The sequence below is a fragment of the Etheostoma cragini genome, chromosome 8 (genome assembly GCF_013103735.1).
Source record: "Etheostoma cragini isolate CJK2018 chromosome 8, CSU_Ecrag_1.0, whole genome shotgun sequence".
Classification (NCBI taxonomy): domain Eukaryota; kingdom Metazoa; phylum Chordata; class Actinopteri; order Perciformes; family Percidae; genus Etheostoma; species Etheostoma cragini.
The window spans coordinates 14,027,618-14,048,576 of record NC_048414.1 but is presented as its reverse complement, the minus strand read 5'-3'; the positions used below and the strand labels follow the sequence as shown (position 1 = coordinate 14,048,576).

Sequence of the window (20,959 nt, the reverse complement as noted above, 5' to 3'; positions counted from 1 at the left end):
TAGCCGGACCATCTGCTTATCGCAGGCATTTTGCTGTAATGACTCTTCAGTCTCCTGAGCTGTGACCTCTGAAATGGTGAGGAGAGGAGAGCAATCAAAGCGAATTCAGTTCTGCTACAGTCATTTGGCCACTCTCAAAAAGCTATCACAGGGTGCAGCTGTAAACATTTTGCTCCCTTAGCACTCCAGAGACGTGCAGTTAAAGAGGATAGCAGATATCAATCTCTTTCACACAGAAAGCCCGTGTGAATGCGCTCTGCAAGCTAAATTCAATGGAGAGGGAAAATACATAGAATAGTCATTGGAGCTGAAGAAAACCATCTTTATTCAAATAGAAGGAGAGTGTACTGAAGCCTGCGCTGCAGAATTCCCTTAGTCTCTGTTGATGATGTGCAACACCCATACAATTTATGTGTTCACAAGCAAGATGAGCAAACCAATAGCTGTTTGTGTTCCTTTTCAACAGATGCAAACTAACTCAAAAAGAGCAGTTCTTTTGTAATGAATGAGCTTTTGCAATGAGCTATATCTGCAATATTCAGTAACCATTCATATTCAGCTGGTGTGTAAACTCAGCCCTTTATTTACACTGATGGCTCTTATCTTTTTCTTACTGAAAATCCTACAGGACTTCCTGCCCTGTGCAAAAGCTATATTTTGTCATTAGATAACACCGCCCTCTTGTGGAAATTTGTTTTGGTTTCTCTTGTGAAGATAGCGCCCTGTCACAAAAGTCAGCTTGCATGTCCAAAGACATAGTAAGTCTGGTTAGAGGTTTTTTGATGAATAACAAACACCAAGGCATACTTATTATTCAAATAGAGTAACTGAGTGTCCCCCCTTCAGATGACTATTTTTATACCATGACATGAAATGTGAGAAGGCATGAGCAAACAAGCTCATCCTACACACCAGGAATAAAATTGAGTGCAAAAGGAAATAAAAAATCTTCACTCATTCAGCAGACTGAAAATAAAGCTTTTGGTTAGTTTGGTCCATCAGGTTATGATTTTAAACAATTCCAAATCGGCTGACCGATGATGTCAACTGGCCAGCAGAGTTTTATTTATGGCTGTAGCTCCTTAGTTGCTCACCAGCAGCTGTTGTGAATGTGTGTGAGCGCATGCGTCTCTGAACTTTCCCATTTTTCTGACCGTACAACTTTAACTGGTAAGCCAACAACTCTGTTTATTGCATGGAATAGATTGACCACCAGCCACTCCTGAACATAATGAGCCGATGATACTAATACTTGGAAGTAAGAATAGATTTGGAGGTAAAGTCCTATAAATAGCAAGTGGGTTATGGATGTTTGCTGCAGAATGCCTGTTTTATGTGGTAGGCTTACAGGAACACTTGTGTGAATGCTCAAAAAGTCACACTACAATATAAGAATAGCATAGTGCATGTGGTATGCTATGTATAGCTTGGTAAGCAAAACGTAATATGAATATTTTTGCATGTTTTGTTGACTTCCACTGCCACTTATTTGTTGGGATGATTATTGTTGTTGTCTGTGATTCTTTTTAAAATGGAGAAATACGTTTGATAGAAGAACATACTTAACGTGGAAATCTTTACACTATTCAGTTCTGTTTTTTGTATATTCTAATATACTGTATGTCAGACGATACATGGAGCTAATTAAACCTGTTCCTCTCCTCAGGAAATCACAGTCACAATGACTCTGCAGTGGACAGCTGTGGCTTTCTTCCTCTATGCAGAGACAGTAGTCAATCTTATCTTGTGTATACCCTTCATATCAGCACGGAGGTACAGCAATACAACAAACAAGCCCAAAACATAATCAGGAGTTCATTCAGCACTCATGCTTAGCCTATTTTCTCAATCAATCAAAAACAAAACACATGCAAGAGTTTGATTGTAAGTGAGAAAAAAACACACTTCACACAAATCACTGGCAGAGTGCAAGCACGTCCTTTCTGGGTAGATCTACTGTATAATGTATAATAACAGTGTCGTTTTGTTACCTACTTTGTAGATGGCGTTCAGTTTTCAGCTGGAGAATATGGAACTGGTTATCTCCATATTGGAACAAGTGCTTCATTACTATGATCATGGTTCTTATTGTTCTTTTCCTCGGTAAGCAACCTTCTGTGACCAATAGAGATTGAATAACACTGAATAGACTGGCGATATGGTCAGTCCTGCGCAGCAATCATCGGTCATTACTTTCATTCCTGCTTCTGCACCCCTTGACCACTCTTAGATGCTGTCCGTGAGGTGCAGAAGTACTCAGGTCCTGAGCCCATGCATGATGCCAAGGTGAACCCAAATTTGTACGACAATGTCCACATGAAGCTGTTCAGAGCCCAGAGGAACCTCTACATATCTGGCTTCTCTCTCTTCCTGTGGCTGTTCGTGTTATTTCCTTCCACATTTATTGGTCAAAGACAAACATTACTTTACCATTCCACACAACTGTCCACTTCATTTTCTAACGTGCTGTGTTCTTTTTCATCCGGTTGTCATCTTTTCCTGTCCTGTGAACTCATGACAGTATCATGCGTCGGATTGTCACCTTGCTAAACCAGGTTGCAATCACCGTGGAGACCAGTTTAGGTATTCAGGCACAAATGGACAGTGCTGTCAAAGCAGCCAAGCAGCATCAGGATGACAACTTGATGCTCAAAAAAGTGAGACTTAATCAGTCTGATACAGAACTAATACTTTTTGTCTTATAGTCTTAAAGCCGGTTAGTTTCCTTTTCTTCCCCAATTGAACGCACTCCCCTCCCTTCCTGTAACACTGAACAAAGTCAATCAACACTGTGCCGCTCATCTTCCCCATGTATATTATCAGTCTTACGATTAAATAATTGTTATTAACATTCCACCACTGCGCTGAACTGCCTTGCACTATTTATATTGAAATCTAAAATCTCACTAATCACACTATTTCTTCCCTCTCTTCAATTGTTATTGTTTATTTTTGTAAATTTCTAAATTTGATTGTGTTGTTATCCTAAACAGTATTTTTATATTTCTCACTGTCCTTTCTGTTTTTATTCTTACAGTATATGTTAAGTGAGTGTTAATTAACCAGAGTCAAATTCCTTGTTTGTTTGTGCAAAGCTAATTCTGATGTGTAATATCTACTGAAGTTTATAGTGTATTTTGGATGTGCACTGTTATCTGGTGTTGGTAATTCAGGAGAATCCTTTGTGCTTAGGCTCTCCTGGATGAGGAGCAATCCACGTCAGCAAAAACCCATCAGCTGAAGTTGGAGGCTGACAAGTTGGTGGATCAAGTGAAAGCTGCTGATGAGGGTGAGTAACCATCATTTACAGCAGGATCTGCAGTTAAACCTATTAAACATTTGCAGAGCAAGGACCATCACAGGTCACTTCTTGGATACAAACACAAACTGTGATATTATGATAGAAGTTAATCTTAAAATACACTGGTGGTACATAGAGGACTGTTTAGATGTGGTACTTTGTGTGTGTGTAGCTGTGCGCAAGTCTCATGCTGAAGTGGAGGCCATGAGAAGGCAGGCCAAAGGTCTGGCACATGAGTATGACAGACTATTGAGGGAACACCATCAACTCCAAGTAAACACACACTGTCACACACAGATGTAATGTAATTTATAAGTGCATCATAAAATACTATACATCAACTCTACTATTGCTGGAGTGCATTAGTCTTTAATCTTTTACTTTATCCACAGAATCTCCAGAGTCCTGCAGACAAAAAGGATCAATAACCACAAGAACACCGATTTCTTCTGTACATGGATACCTTTTATTATTACACTACACCTGTGTGCTGTATGCAGTATGTCACCAGAGGCAATGTTTGTATTATATTCTACAACTCTAATTTTTCTTTTTAAGTTTGAACCAAGGAACATTTTTTAATTGATGGGATTAAACAAATGGTTGGCGTGTATATCTTAACCAGATAAACAGAAGCATGCTGACAACTTCTTACTAAAGTCTTTATCATGAACATAAAACATTTGCATGTTACTCTATTATTAGTTAAATTGTACAAATGGATCAAATGCTTGCATTTAATATTAATACCTGGCAACCCAGAAAGCTATTCTGTTATGGTAAATTTATAATAATAAATTACTGCAAAATGAAATACTTGCATACACCAGACCACTTCAATAATGCATACATGCTGTGCATTAAGTCATTTTTTTATATGGAATTTTTTCAGATAGTAAAGATAGAAAGTGTAGAGAGAAAAAGGGGATGACATGCGGGATGACAATGGCCACAGGTCAGATTTAAACAGACAAAAGCCAAAGCCAAACAAAGGCTTTTTCATTTGTTCAATGAGCGAGGGCACTTGACTTGATGTGTTCATGATCAACATCAATTCAAATTCTTAAAAAAGTGTTCTAAGCATCCTGGAATGGTAGATCTACAATCAAACCCAGTACACATCATTTGACAAACAATTTAGAGTTTGCTCGACTATTACTGACATTTTGTAATTAGTTGACAGTTTGATTGGTGTATGACAAATGCAAGACAAACAAACACATAAAACCCCAGATAGTGTGTTCCTCATTGTCATGCTGAGATCAATCATTAAAGTCACTGAGAAGGCTGGTTCCACATGTGCACAAAATAGGATCACATCTAACTGAAGGACTGCTTTCTCTTACATCTGGACAGAAGTGGTATTTCCCCTTTGTATGCCAACAGGCAGACCTTTGCTGTTCTGTGCTGCCTCAATCTTTGATCTGCTTGTTGACATTCATTACTTTAACATATTCACACTTCCTACACCACAGAAAAGGTCTACGGACCCGTATAATGTCAGTAAGTGTTCTGAACTGAAGGCGAAGCCACAACTAACATGATGGCATTCAACCGTCTAATCTAGGCACCTTAATACAGCATATGTTGAACCCAAAAAATGTAAATTTAATCCTAAAAAAAGAAGACAGCACAATAACATTTTTTTTCTATAAAAGTCTTCATTCATGAAAAACACAAACACATACATTTACACATTTCAGAAATAGCTTGTGCTTTTTTTCTTTTATTTTTTAATGACATGTCATCTACAAAAACAGTGTACAAATATACACTGTATGATATGAAAAGCTTCCACAGTGTTCTGGTCAGCTGAGGTCCATCGAGCTGAGTCAGAAGAGAAGAGGTCGTGCTAAGGTTCAAAAGTGAGACTCTCGGTCAGAATTGCGGTCCAAGGCTAGTATAAACTGCTCACAGTGTATGGAGCTGTTCTCCTCTATCTTTAGTGACTCCAATTCTGCACTCCCATTGGTTTGAGCATTTTTCTTCTCCCTCTTAATATGTTTTTTGAGTAGAGCAAAGCCTGATATACAAAGGAGGAAGGAGACTGTCCTTAGGCCCAGTGTCAGGCCCAGGTACACTCTCCTGCAAAAAAAGGGGGAAAAGACATATCGTTAGGGGATAAACTTGGACAGAGTCAACCTACCAGTGGCAGACTAGTTACCACTTGTTGTAAGGGTCTAATATTTGCAACACTGTCTATTTTTCTCCCATCTTGCAATTTAGTAAATTAACATTGCAGCCTGACAAGGCAGCTAACAGACATTTGTCTTGTTTCAAAGTGAACCCTTTAGAGTTTTAGAGGGCATCCTAGTGGATATTACATACAGCTTTTCATAACAAATGCCCCACAAATCAAATTACCTGTAAGCTGAGGTGTTATATATTCTGCATGCTCCTTTTCCTCCACACATCTTGTTTCCCCATTTGATGCATGTTGTGTCGATAATGGCTCCAAAATATATAGGGGCTGGTATTCCAGCTGTTGTACAATTCCAAAAAACTTGTTACTTCAAACAAAGACCACATAAAGGATTGCTTCAATAGTTAACTTTGATAAAATGTCAAAACACAATTGTTGTTATAATAATGCTTTTAAAAAAAAAATTGGCTGCATAACATATTTTGTGACGACAAATATTTGATCCTTAACATTCTTAGATATAATGATCAGCTTCAAGTAACCATTTGTAACACACACACACACACACACACACACACACCTGTAACTGTTAGGGAGATTTTTGCGTTTTAAATTCCCACTAAGTAGACAGTAATGTACAAAATACCAACAACGGTTCTCACCAAGTGTGCGAGTGGCCAACATGTGGATTCCAAGAGCCAGGGATTTCAGCTCAGGCTTAATACACCTGCAGAGACAAGACTGACAGGTTAAAGGAGACTCGACTTTAAAACCCTGCATCACTTAAAGAAGAACAATGATTTACACTCTTTGTACTGGAAGATGTAACAGAACACTGAATAAGCATTACAAGATGCTTTAAGTTGCAAAAATATAAATAAATATGTCATGTAAACTTCAAATTTCTCCATTGATGATACTGTATCATATGCAAGGGATCAAATGTTTCTGATAACAGCAGGAAGTGTAATATGTTCAAGACTGACAACATGATGTTTTGCTCCAACAATATGCTGCATGTTGAATGAGTCTAGTGATTCCACAAGGAGGTTGTCAACGGACCTGACAAGCAGCATGAAGCCAGGTGTTCCCCCGAGAGAAATGATAAAAGAACTAAGGACAGACAGAGCCAGGAAGTAAGGAAAAATCTTTTCACAGCTGTCTCTGTGTGAACACTGGCCTAGAGTGGCTGTCAGGTTGCCGGGTTGGGTGTCAACCAACGCTACACACCTACAATTTTCAAACACCTAACAAAGAAGAAAAGTTCATGAATGATAGAAGAGCTGCAGCACAGCAGAAAACACTTATCCTGTAGATAAATGGTCAAGGCAATCAACTGAAATATAATGAACTACTCTGTAGGCATCACATTGATTAAGACTATGTTAGTCAAAAGTTGTACTGAGAAATCTCGGTGTGTCATGAAGTCAGTGGTGTGTGTCTGACCATATTTCTGCCAGAGCCAGATGAGGTGGTGCATCCAGCCAAGCAGGGGGACATGTAGGTGATCCCGTTCTCTCCACACACTGGATCCCACTCGCGTCTTGAGCACAAGCAACCCAAATTACAGTCAGAGAAGAGAGACTGTTCCTGATAGGACAAGCCTTCCACTCTGCATGTGACATTAATAAAATGCATATGTTATTTACAACATTTATCAAATAAGAAGCCACCACCAGTACTGTGCATGCAATATAAAGAGACAAAAGGCAACGCAACACAAAAATAACTCTACAATTGAGAATTTCCCCAAATCCAAACCTCCTCCTCCTTCTGAATGTTACTTATTCCACTAAAACATTAGGAAATGTATCCAGACATCACATACCCGGTATATGAGACTGTGATGCCTGCCACCTTGGTGTTCTCACAGCCCATGGCGAAGAAAAAGAGTGACAGGAAGTAGCCCAGCAGTGAGGTCCCAAAGGCAAATTTAGCTGCTCCCATGATACCCAGCTTGAACTTTTTCATGGCAACCCCTCCAGAGAACATCCCAAGGGCAACAGCTGGGATGTTGATCATGCCTAGCCAAAACGCAGAATACAAGGGATTCTTAAAGGGAGAGAAGATTACAGAAGGACACGAGAACATGCAACATCAGGCAGCAACATCGCTCTCCAAACGGGATCAAAGTTAGAGCACTGATCCATATGAAAGTAGTCTCATACATATTTCATGCAAAGTGTAATGAAGTCCATGTTGTGAAAGATGAAAATGACACTTGATGGCAGAGAGGGTAAGAAAGGCAGAATGTGGAGGAAAAGAGCTGTTGTCACACAGTCTCCGAATCCATCAATTTGACCTAATATTCGATCGCATCTATCTGTGTGCTGTGTAAAAAAAAACAACAACTGTCATTTCAGAAGTCCAACAATTTAAACCCAGCCGTCATCTAGAAGCTGCGGGATTTACATAGGAGGGATGTGGAAATTGAAGCTTTAATAAATTCATCAAAAGCTGGCTCATGAAACTGTTATAATGACCATCCCTAAATACAGTACTTTCTTTTCAGTGAAGCAACACAGGCCTCGAAGTCTTTACAATTCATCTACAACAATTAAATGACCAGACAAATAACATCCAAACAAGGTAAACATTTGAAATATCAAAACAATCAGCTTACCCATGAGAAAATTGGCTTTTGATGTGGACTGGCCATAGTGTTGCTCAATGTATTTAGGTTTGTAGGTGACCATCCCAATGAGAGAGTTGAACTGAATGATGGTCACACATAAAAAAGTGATGTACACCGGATTTCCAAGTAGACTCCTTAATGTGGGCACAAATTCTGTGTGGGAAAGTTTAGGAAAACCACTTAGAATGCTTTATGGTTTTCCTAGCCTTTTCATAATTTACAGATTATGTTGGCATTCATAAAAAGCATATGGTGTCCAAAACTAGACCCACAAACATATTTAAAATTACAACCTTTGTATATTTGGATTGTTCATGAATCTGAGGAACGATTTTGAATTCATTAGTTTTTAAGAAAATCGGCGTGCAGATGTGACTGAAGAGTTTGAATACTGTGGATTAATCAGTGTTGCCAGCTAACTTTCTGCAAAGCGATTTGTTGCTAAAAGTTGCTAAATGAAATTGACGTCATCTCGTAATAAAGTTGTGACGTTGAATACACATTGACATTACTCAAATTTACTGGCCATCTTGGAGAAAAATATGATTTGAAATTTGTTAGTTTAGATGTATGATGATTTTATACATCTTTGTTTTATTTATATATTTTTTTTATTTATGTTTGTCTTGTTACATAGTAAAACCTACGATAAAACCACAAGATAGAACCACAAATGAACAATTGTAGTTGTACTTTTGTGTGGCTTATTACCATGACGACAGACAGAACAAGGTATAAAAACCAACAAGGTGTAGGATTACTGAATGGTTAGAGTGATCAAGCTTGAACAAGGTTTTTGTAGATTTTTGTTTTACTTTCTTATTTCCTAGTAAAACTAAACATTCTGAACAATTATAGTTTAAAAGTTGCTAAATCTAGAAACATGATTGGTAAATTGGCATTACAGGGGCTAATAAAGGAAATAAAGGAAGTAGTTGTAAAAGAGACTCAGGTGTAAAACATAGTGATAGTAGTAAAATAGAACGTTAAACATACTTAAAGAATCCAAGAATCCATTATATCTTTCTGTGACTTTAATCATACCTTTGACCATCTGATGGAAATTAGCCGGCTCCTCAGGTCTGTACTTGTGCTCCATGGTTGGGGAATCTTTGATAAACCTGGTTTGCTCTGGACTGCAGCTGGTATCGTGTTTTTCTACAGGCATGGGCAAGGATTTAGGCAGAAACCAGAAAGGAACGGCAGACATAAGAGTGATGGTACCAGAGATAAGGTAGCCCAACCACCATGCCCCCACCCAGCGGGCATCACCAGGGGTAATAGTCACAGTCTCTGTGAAGAGATTTAAAAAAAAAAACTTAGTACAGGTTGGATAATTTAGCTTAATTTGCTTCTCATTTTCATTTCTACAGCAAGGCAAGGTGGATTTACTTATAAAGTGAAATTTATATACGGAGCATTTAAGTGTTTTACATACACTTAAAATTTCGGCCTGTGGTAAGTGTTCAAAGGAAACATTTCAGAAGATGAAGTCTGTACACTTGAATTGTGTTTACAACAGCTTCACATTGTTTGCGTCCCAGTCTGATTACAACGTATTACAGGATTTACTCTGCTCTGATTCCTTTCCACTTGGCAGGTGTGTTGTGTCATGTACAACAACCAATTTCTAAATCCAACTCTCCACAGAGGAGTGTGAGTGCATTTCTACATTGGTAACAAAAGATAATCCGCAACAGCAATATACCAAGTACAACATTGTTATTTAATCAGTCATAGTTTCAGTCAGATGACGGCTTACCCACCCATGTCCACATAGCCAATGTCAACGTAGATCTTGGCACACAACGACCCCAGCAGGTACCCAAAGACAGGACCAATAACTGATATAGTTTGGACACACCCTAGAATATACAACAAAGAATTGTATTTTTATTTTACCACATCCAACACTTACTGTCAAACCAATATAACATCCTATACCTGGGCACAATTCAGCAATGATTACATTTTTAAGATTAATTTTATTTAGTATGTGTACATCAATACATTTTATTATATAATTCAAGTATCAATCAAGTATATTTTTCTTTTAGAAAAAGCCTGTATGAATTAAACATGTAGTCACCTACTCCAAAATTATCCTTAGTAATCCTATCCCTGCTGATACATACAACAACAAAAAGAAAGATTTTTTTGGTTGCCATTTTATAAACCAATTTTATTCAATTATACAAATCTAAAGAATTGGGCTTGAATGAATTACGTTGGAAATTAAGTGACCTTAATCTTGGTATTGTGCAAAGCTACAAACATAGCCAGTGAGTAAGGCGCATTACCAATAAAGAGGGCAGCATTTTCTGATTGTGCATAATCATCAATATAGGAGATTCCCAAAGGCTGTACTGGAGTCTCTCCAATCCCACGCAGGACATTTCCCAGAAACACATAGATCCACATTGAAACACCGGAGTCCCGCTCACAGCCTACAGTTAAAAATGAAATAGTAACTAGAATTACCGCCTTGTGGTTGTAGAAGTCCATCAGCCATTCAAGTTCAGTTTACATCCGTTTCTAGCCATGCTAATAGATTTTAAAGGAATACCTAATAAGGTATTAAGTGTATTTTTGGCAAAATGGAAGGTAGCACTATGTATACTGACATGTATGATTCCAGTGAACAATTTCCAGTGAGAAACATGCTGGCTTTACTTCAAGACTATTGTTAGTGTTAAGTTCAGAAGACTGACGAGAGCTTTGTCATATGGTGCATCAGAAAGTCAACAAGCTTGTTGGGGACTACCAGATGAGCAGGAGGCCCACTTCAAGTATCACCAGGGCCTCTAAACATGAATTTGAGCATTAAGAACATTGTTTATGTACAGAGTTACTAACAAGATTTTTTGAGAGTTTTTGAACGGCTCACTTTAGCTGTTGGTTTTTCTGGGTGTTGCCATCTCGCCAGTCAAAAAGAGTTTGAGTACACAAACAATGTTCTTAATGCTCAAATTCATGTGATACTTTGAGCAAAGAATCAGTGTTTTCAGTGTTTGTAGTGTTTTAAACAAAGTGACTTTGATGCGATCATAGACATGCCCCTATCACTCTCATTCAAAAGGCCATTTGACCCAAAATGAAAATACGATAAATCTTAAAAGTGGCCTAATTATGCTTTTAAACAAAAGTTTGACTCGGGTACATTAACATAAGGGCCCCTGGTTGTATTTTGGCAAGAGTTGCACTTTAACGCTAAGTTAAAGAGGGTTGACTACACAACTAACAAAAAGCTTACAACACGTATTGTGAGAAAAGTGCAATCGGCCATCAGCAACACTTGCATGCTTTGTCCATCTTTCTATATTACTACATTCTTGTTACCCATATTGACCATAATAAGACTGGTTTTGATGTACCGCATCAAACTGAGACAACTCCTGCAATGCTAAAGTAGACTAGTTTACTGTGATTGTCTACATTTTCAGGTTGTTCGACAATGTCTTCAGATATAAAACAAACATGTTGGTCCCAAGACAAAACAAAACACGGAAAATAGTATTGGTAAAAAATGAATGACCATATTCAAAAGTTGTAAATAAAGAAATAAGCAATGTGTTTTATTGACTACGCCCACTACTCCACCTCTTACCTCTAGAGGGCAGTATAGAGGGTCTGTCACCTGCCCTGGTGGACTCAGAGCTTGCTGGACACGGAGAGAGGTTATTGGTTGAATTCACTGACCATCTAACTGACGATTCGATCTTATAGCTGCGTACAAAATACCAATGTGACTGTTAAACAAGGGAAGGGAGAAAGCATCAGGTATCGTTAGATAAAACGTGAATCATGAATACATACATCTTTTTCAAAGTGCAAGGAATACTGTCACTACATTGTGTTATGGTTCTTGAACACTTAAAGGGTTATTAAATATCATATTATGCTTTTGGTCTTTTTCCATTTCTTTTATCCAGCCTTTACTTCTGTGACAAACATGCGTCACTTTGTACCACACGTTATAATGCTCACCTAGCTGTTAGCTTGGCATGCCCTCATACTCCAAAAAAGACACAAGTTTTATTGGTTTTACTGATGCCTACAAGGCTTAGGACGAAGTTTGACAAGCTGTTTTTGAAACTGAGCCAAAGAGGAGTACCTAACAGGATAATTACAATCCTGACCTTTTGGTATTCCAATCAGAGCATGCAGATCAAATGGGTACATGTATTCTCTACTCCTTTTGGTGTTGGTAATGGCGTCCACAAGGGGGGTACTAACACCGTAAACAGGATGTATGATTGGAAACATGCTAGTGAACCATCTTATGTATGCTGATGAGTTGGCTGTTGTCTCTCCTAGCAGTGCCGCGTTTCAGGAGTTGTTGAATATATGTTCCGATTATGGTGTTCAATTTGATGTGAAATATATTGCCAAAAAGAGATTGGTTATGATCTGTAGAGTGAAAGAGGATTAGCACCTTATTTTTCCATCTTTTATGTTGTAAAATAAAGTATTTGGGTCACATCTTAACTCTTATTCTTCTTGTAACTCTGTCATTTCACAACTGATGGACCTGACATTTAGTGCTTTGCAATACCAGTCACCCTTTTGGTATTACTAGTATAGCTGTCTTGTTTAATTGGTGTTTGTTCTTGTGTATATGTCTCTTTTTAATTGTATTTTTTTATGGACCATGAGTCTAATAATAAAGGTTATCTATCTATCTATCTATCTATCTGCAACTAGCTAGTGGTCCTTACCTAGGTACTGCACATGTACAACTCCAACAAAGATGGAATAGAAGTATGATGTCTCACTCTGTAGCTAAAACAACACACATGGTGAAAGGAGGAGCTGCAGCAATGTGCAGTACAACAAAAATATAGCGTTTTTTTAAATTGAATAAACCTATTCTGGTACAACCTCTAAATACGATTATGAACCTGAAAATTAGCATAATATGAGCACTTTAATGCCAAAGAAATCATGAAGGGAACTTGTGAACGCCAATGCATAGAGACAGATACAAATGTTTGCTCACCGGCCAATGATAAAATGAGGCATGGCAATCAAGAAGGTCCCAAAAGACATCAGGATGCATCCGATTGCTATGATCTTGGGTCGATGGAGTTTGGCTCCAAAATAGCTCACAAAGGCAATGACCAATAAATTCCCTACAAGGTTGAGATATTCAGAAAAGCAGATGGAGATGAGTGAACGACAAAAATATGAGACCTACTGTTGAAAGAATTTCCAATAGTATAGTATTGTACAAAGACTGTAATCCATAGAGTTTATATATATATATATATATATATATATATATATATACACACACACACACACACACACACATATATATATTTATTCCAAGCCCACATGCTGTATTCTTGAAAAAGATTTTTTTCAAAAAGGTATGTGACTATTGTGATGAATCAAAGCTCAAGGGGATGCATATATTCTATTGTGTCAAGCTTGCAAACATGCTGAGAACCTATTTTTGACTTACTTGCATTAGCAGATAAATTCTATTTAGCCTGTACATAGAGGAAAACAAGGACAAAAAGAATTGTTAAGAAACTCACCCATTTCAAAGCTCCCGTCTATGATGCCGATCTGATAAGTGGGGATGTCAAATCGCCTTTCTAATTGTGTAATTGTGCTCTTCATGTAGCTGCCAGATAAAGCCTTGGCAAAGTAGGCAAAAGACAAGGCTGCAAGGAACATCTGCGGAGATACAGAAAGAGAAGATACCACACTGTCAAACAGTGTTGTCCTGAAATCCCTTGCATTTTAATTTCAAAATAATTAATCAACCTATATTGTTATCTTAAAATTAATATTACTAGAATTAGTATTAGTGGTATAACAGTTTGAACATCTCACGGCCATAGGGGAAAGGAGACATAAAAATTAAGAACGTCAACCTCTAAAGACTGGGGAAGGGGGAACATATATATTTTGTAGCTTAAAACAAAACAATAAAGAAAAAGTACATCTTACTAAGCACTAGCTTGTGCCTTTGTTTATGTATTTTGAGTGAGTGTAGGTCTATGTATGACAGAAATTTGCAGAGGTGATACACATCTGCAAAAGGAAAGTTGGCTGTTGCTTGGGCAAGTGTATTGAGCTAAGCCACCTGTGGACACTGACAGTCAGTAACAAAGGGAGGATTAGAGAAACCTATAAGGACACAGACTCATCCACTGCGCTATGAGCCGACAGACCTACTGACATGCAGCCTAATTGGAAACAGGTGAGAAGTAACCCTAGCCTGAAATATTAGGGATGAAATTATTACATGCTCCGAGAAGGACTAGTTTTCACAAATTTTTCAGTCAGTTAAAATTATTTCTGTGTCATTTGAAAGCAACTCTGAATTCACATTCCACTGGTCTTGACAATATTGTTGTTTTTAGCATTCTGACATGTTCAATACAAAGTTCACAGATGAGTCTCAAAACATCAACAGTGATTGATGAGCATGTTATGGTGATCTATAAATCAGCTGCAGAAACAGACATGTTACACAGGTAATGAATAAGTCCAACATAAAAAAAGTATGGAGTGACTTTCCTCAGCATTTATTTAACAGTCCATGTACATAGATTAAGTAACCAGCACAGGCTTCTGAGCCAAAGAAATTAAAATTGCCAAATTTAATAAACAAGTCTCACTTTCTGCCGCATTAAAGTGGTGAGGGATGAGAACAAAGTAAGAGGAGCTGAGAGGGAACACTGCAGCTATGGCAACCACCTGGGTGGTCTGGTGCTGATTAATGCATCTCTCATGGCGCGTTCATGGACATTGGCAAAACATTTTTCAGAGAGAAAACGTCTCCATTCACGCCACTTACTGTGGGGATCAGATTTGGGAAACTCGGGCTAGATTTTGCTACCAGAGTTTCCTTGTTGGTGACGCGTTAAAAACACCTGATGTTTGACGTAGGCTACTTTGGTTCAATGAAAATATTTCATTATACATACATATAATACATTCTGTACACATAGATACATTTCTCAAAAACTCTTGTTACAAAGGCCACATTTACATATGTTTTATTTTTATTTTTTTTTCACTTTTTAAAATCTGGATATAAATCTCAGATGTCCACATGGTTTATTACCTTGCATGGCAGCACAATTCTCGCGATGTCACGCAGAAATCGCCATATTACATACCACACAGAAATCCATCTTCTTAAATCCAGACTTCTTAAATTGTTCACTCTAACAAACAATCCTGCTCATTAGGGTACATGGTTTAAGCACTGATATAGAAAGATCTTTCAACAAGAATAAAAAAAAATTCCACATAAACTACCTTTATCTCACAATACTTCCATATGAGGTATGTACAGTATTTACAATCCTAATGTGGGCAAAACAAACATGCCGAATGGTACTGTGAATATTACCAACATGTGTGTGCTACAAGCAAGCAAAAACTACTGCATAATTTATGAAAAAGTACCTCACTGAGAGGTTCAGTGAAGAATTAACCCACACGGAAGAAGAACATGCATGGAAAAAGGCAGCATGACTGGAATTCCTTTTTATTGTTGCTTGTAATTGCTCAAGTATTTCACTAAGCAGCTTGTTTATTGTCCAATGTGCTACCTAATCCAATAAAGAGGCACAGACCTTCTGTTCTGATCCTATTTTACTGAAGCACAAACTTTGTCAAAGGAATTTTTCCCAGAAATGTATACCCAGTCCAAAGGGTAGAAAGAGCTGGGGTCAACTAGACCTACCAGAATTACTTTCAGTATGTGTTCAAATGATTCATGGATTAAACAACACACAGAAGACAAGTTTTGAATTTCTTCATTGTCTTTCTTTTCAATGTCCATATATACCAGGGAGCAATTCATATAATATGTAAATAAATATGTAAAAAAAAAAAGACAAAAACCATGCCATAGCTGTCCGACTGAATGATAGGCTAAAAATATACATTTACAAACAACTGCTCCTAACTGAAACCATTCAATGAGTCACTTAAATCATAGAGTACAACTGTTCATTTGTGCAAATAATTAGTAGCCTAATCCTTCAACAGTATGATTATGGCGGTTTCAATTCAGAGCAGTGGTCCGTTAATGTATACATTTAGGCTGCCTATGCATTCAGCAGGTTTGCGATCGTATGCCACGCTTTCCCTGGCTGTTTCATTTCTGCAGCTGTGTTTCTTTTTTTACAAAATATGTGTTCCATGTTATTATAGATCTACAAGAAGCTGCTCAGTCTGTGTAAAAATTATGAACAATGGGTATTCTCCATTTTAGCATCGGTAAATCTGTGATCGACCTTGCGGTCTGTTAAGGAAATATTATCCGGAACACTTAAGCCTGGCTCGACCTAGTCGCTCCTCCTCAGGCAACAAGCAGAAGATATTTGTTTGGGCCAAGAAACACAAGGAATGGACATTAGACCAGTGGAAATCTGGGCTTTGGTCTGATGAGTCCAAGTTTGAGATCTTTGGTTCCAACTGCCGTGTCTTTGTGAGATGCAATAAAGGTGACCAAATGGATTTTACATGCCTGGTTCCCACCGTGAAGCATGGAGGAGGAGGTGTGATTGTGTGGGGGTGCTTTGCTGGTGACACTGTTAGGGATTTATTCCAAATAAAAAATGAAGGCATACTGAACCAGCATGGCTACCACAGCATCCTGCAGCGGCATGCCATCCCATCCGTTTTGCATTTAGTTGGACCATCATTTATTTTTCAACAGGACAATAACCCCAAACACACCTCCAGGCAGTCTAAGGGCTATTTGACCAAGAAGGAGAGTGATGGAGTGCTGCGCCTCTAGAGTCACCGGACCCAAACCCAATCGAGATGGTTTGGGGTAAGCTGGACCACAGAGTGAAGACAAAAGGGCCGACAGGTGCTAAGCATCTCTGGGAACTCCTTCAAGGCTGTTAGGAAACCATTTCAGGGGACAACTTCTTGAAGCTCATCAAGAGAATGCCAAGAGTGTGCAAAACAGTAATCAGAGCATAGGGTGGCTACTTTGAAGAAACTAGAATATAAGACATGTTTTCAGTTATTTCACACTTTTTTGTTAGACACAAGAAGGTATATTCACCAACAAATGAACTGTGACTCTTTTACAAACATATTATCCTTGTCATTGTAGAGATATTTTTGTACCCCCTCTAGGCTAGTCAAATGACAGAAATGTAGCCCTCTGCCCTTTCAGGCTGGAACACAGACATGTCCTTTTGACCGTTCTCCGGTACACAACATTGTTCCCATTGGCCTGTGTAGGCCTAACTGTAATTAATCTAGTATTTCCCTCTCTGCAACTTAAAAACTGGATCTTTGCGTGGTGTAAAAATATTTTACAAGACATGAAGAAAAGAGTTACTTCCAAGTTAAATATACATACAATCTTTATGAAGTGTTGGTAGTTGTGTAATGTTTTAATGCAAAAAATGAAGAAAAAAAAGAGTTCCAGTACAAATTTTTCATCATACCACTAGGAAAGCAACTTGCAACATGCCCAAGTTTTGACTAAACTGGTGCACAACAAACCCAAATTGAAGACGTGCATCTTAGTTCAGTGAAGATGTGTTGTGTTATGTACCTGTATTCAGGAAAAGGAAAATTGAGATATGGTTTGTCTGCAAGTCGTAATAAGGGCTTGACAGGTGAGAGCTGTGTTGCCCCTCAAAGTACAGTACCTTTAGATTAGGGTGGCAGGTGTTCTTCACTGTGGAGGAGGTAGGGTGGTTGGCTAGAGTCCAGTTGCCTGTGGCTGTATCCTCCATTTTCTTCATGGCTTCACTTTGACTGAGCTGAGGTTTCTCTTTAGAAGATTCACCGTGGTTGTCCTCACAAACACCTATTGGAAGGAATTTAGATTTCCAAATCTGTCATCTGTCAATTTTCTAGACAGTTATACTAAAATAGCCCTATTGTTCAGGCATGATGGAATGTATTAGGAATATCATGTTCCTTAGACTACAATAAGGTTAACAAAAAGATAAGCAAAGTCAATTTCACTTTCACATAAGTCCAAGATGTGTAGTTTAGCTTTTAACACTGGAAGCAAGGATAAATGGCTAGCCTTGCTCCTTCACGGTGCCTTCCATCAACTCCTACACCATCATACGCACACTGTATCCTGTGTATTTAAATCATAAGACTCAAGAAATTGAGCAATTTACAGAACTGATCAACTACAGTGCAGGGACTGCACACAGAGACTTTCCCTTCTCATGAAGTTTAAGGATGCGTCAAACCTCTAAACACAGGTGATTCTCGGCTATCCTAGAATGATAGCTTTGTTGAAGACGTACATAAAGACAATTTTTCAGTATTTGGAAGGCATACATTTCCCTCAGTAGCATTGATGATACTGAGAATTCTTTTTAGAAAAGGCTTAGGAATACCAGAATTTATTGATGGCTGACAGAAAAATGTGCAAAGAGCTGTAGGGCTGTGATCCTATGACATGATTCGTGTAAGTCAAAGAGGTTTCCTTGAGAAGTTCTGCTGAGTGTTTTTTTTTTTGCAATTTACATTTACAATTCAAAAAGCTACTTTTCAAGTGCTGCCTTTTCTCCAGGTTCAGCGTGGGATTCAGACAATTGATAGCCTTCTTTTGAAGTCCACATAGGAGGGATTCTTGTGAATACAAATCCCACTCACATCCCACTTTTCGTCTCTTCGGTGACGTTCATCGATAAGCCAACTTTATAATTACAAGCGAAAAACGTTTGTTGGGAAATGTTTTGTTTTTTGTTCGTTAATTTTCCGCGTTTGCACTCAGGTAGTTTTTATGCGCAAATTTGAAAATGCACATAAAAACAGGTGGATGGAAATTAACGCACCTGCTGTTCCGGGATAATTTATAGTTTAAATTATCTCAACTCGAATCGCTGCAACTGCATTTAGTCTTGATAATAAACAAAATATCAAGGACACATATACGCACATGATTTTTCAGTGACAGACAATTTTTAGGATAAAAAGCATTCTTACCCAACTTGGACCCTCAACCCTGTGCCATTACGAGGTCTCTAACTTCTTGTTTTTAAATACAAATTGAAGCAGAAGATGCAAAAGGCTTGAAATGACCCTCTTGTTATCAATTTTACTGAAGGATATCTCCTCGGCAGCGGAGAACAGTGTGTGCTATACGTGTTTCACTCACTGGAAGCGGCAGTGCCCACGAGCACACACGTGATGCTTGCATTAATGAGAGCTGAAAAGAACTACTTGCCCGACGTGTCCCACATTTCACTGAGCTCTAATAAGCTGTCAAGCGGTGAAATGTTCAAACGTAGCAAACGTCTGCAATGTATTGGTAAATCCTTCACGTGAAGCCATGATTCAAATTTTCGCAATTATGAACTATTAGACCTGCATCATGCGGCATTGATTTAGGCCTACTTGAGGGACTTTATGATTTTGCTCAGACAACATGCATGTATATATTAGCACTCTAGTAAGTGTTAAAAAAAACAATATTCTGAGCAAAACATTATGTACACCTTGCTCTCACACACATTAACGACACATCGCAACTGAGAAAATGGGATTTCTTTGGTCCAATTAGAGATTCCCATTGTGAGAATATACAGGTATAGGCCTACCTTAAGTTTAAGCAAATTTCATCTTTCATTCACACCCTCCTCTTCAATGTATCATACATGGACAGACATTCCCCATCGTGCTCAGAGAGGGACATGTGGAGTATCTGCGGTCTGCTATCCAATTTAATTTAGGCAAATTTGGGAATTGCACTTAAAGGACACTTGTATTTACTGGCCTTTAAATGATTAGAAAATGGATAATACTCATACTTCAAGTCCTTAAACTCAGTTCAAACACAGGTATAGTCTTTATGAAGCACCTCAAACTTGTACAAAAAGTATGTCATGTAGCCTACCTTGTAGATTTTAATATTTAAACAGATTCTAAATATGATTCTAAAGATGAAAAATAATTCCACAACACAGACACAGTGATACCACAGAAATTATAGTCTTGTAATTCAATGTATTCACATTACAACATACACATGGTTCAGTTTGTGACAACTTCTAATGATCTTCAAATATATTCACTGTATGATACATAATACCAATATAGGCACTTCCAGTAAGTCTGGCAATATTGAAGCTACAGTATAGTGTCTAAATTACAAAATGGTAAAAATAAATAATGTATATCTAAAAGAGTTTTTGTAGTTTTAAAATTTCTTTACTGTACAGCATATATGTATATTGTACAAAATGGAGCATCAACCTGCAAGAAAATCGATGGTTTTACTTTCACAAATACTGTGTATTTGGACAATTTCTTCCTTGTGTATGTATTAGTACATGTGGTAAGTGCAAGGTACTAGTGAGAAAGCAATTGTTTAATCATGTGTCAACTATATAAAAATACTCATCTCATTTTTTTTTTACATAATTGTAAAGCTTGTTTGGTTCTGAGAGTTACGTATGCTACATGTGTGAATAAGTGTGTCAATCAAATAAAACCAATTAAGAAATAAAATTACACTATCAAAGCTGATATACGGTATCAGCTCAAACGCAAGTAATGTCTTAAGACTGAGGTGACTGGAGCAAAATGCATACATAGTCCACTCAAAAATAAAACAAAAGATTCATCAACAAAATAACACAGCAGACAGAATCCCATCACCTTTAAAGATGAGATACGTTGTCTAATGAATACTCTACTACTGTTGCAGGTGAGGATCTCTGATTTGCAGGCAAAGCACTTGACAGATCAAAGAGGAAGCTCATGGAGAAATATGCTATAGGACCTTCTGCGAATAACAATTTTATCTGAGTATCTGAGAAGAATTGAAACACAGTTTACTGCATCACTTTACCCTTCATTATTTCACCACCTCTACAGTACTTGTGAGTAATACAGTCTCTAAATACAAGACAGT

General features: G+C 37.9%; 2 protein-coding genes across 5 annotated transcripts; one reads left to right on the top strand and one right to left on the bottom strand.

Moving 5' to 3' along the window:
* Positions 1-951: 951 nt before the first annotated feature.
* bcap29 (B cell receptor associated protein 29) lies at positions 952-4,535 on the top strand. 2 transcript variants are annotated; one of them, XM_034879416.1, is made up of 8 exons: positions 952-1,170; positions 1,667-1,773; positions 2,003-2,103; positions 2,231-2,378; positions 2,522-2,657; positions 3,193-3,289; positions 3,474-3,574; positions 3,694-4,535. In XM_034879416.1, the coding sequence occupies exons 2-8, from the start codon at positions 1,682-1,684 to the stop codon at positions 3,727-3,729; spliced, it is 711 nt and encodes a 236-aa protein (XP_034735307.1). In that variant the 5' UTR covers positions 952-1,170; positions 1,667-1,681; the 3' UTR covers positions 3,730-4,535. The 2 variants fall into 2 exon arrangements, with proteins under 2 accessions (XP_034735307.1, XP_034735308.1); XM_034879417.1 differs by having other exon boundaries at positions 1,156-1,276.
* A 501-nt stretch (positions 4,536-5,036) lies between these two features.
* Positions 5,037-19,199, bottom strand: LOC117949288 (solute carrier organic anion transporter family member 1C1-like). 3 transcript variants are annotated; one of them, XM_034879413.1, is made up of 15 exons: positions 19,030-19,199; positions 17,727-17,887; positions 13,623-13,764; positions 13,079-13,211; positions 11,687-11,805; positions 10,380-10,526; positions 9,846-9,944; positions 9,124-9,372; positions 8,068-8,232; positions 7,273-7,468; positions 6,891-7,056; positions 6,507-6,691; positions 6,107-6,171; positions 5,666-5,783; positions 5,037-5,386 (listed from the first exon to the last, which is right to left on the bottom strand). In XM_034879413.1, the coding sequence occupies exons 2-15, from the start codon at positions 17,820-17,822 to the stop codon at positions 5,161-5,163; spliced, it is 2,106 nt and encodes a 701-aa protein (XP_034735304.1). In that variant the 5' UTR covers positions 17,823-17,887; positions 19,030-19,199; the 3' UTR covers positions 5,037-5,160. The 3 variants fall into 3 exon arrangements, with proteins under 3 accessions (XP_034735304.1, XP_034735305.1, XP_034735306.1); XM_034879414.1 differs by having other exon boundaries at positions 6,891-6,987; XM_034879415.1 differs by lacking the exons at positions 17,727-17,887; positions 19,030-19,199 and having other exon boundaries at positions 11,687-11,828; positions 13,623-13,756.
* Between the last annotated feature and the right edge of the window lie 1,760 nt (positions 19,200-20,959).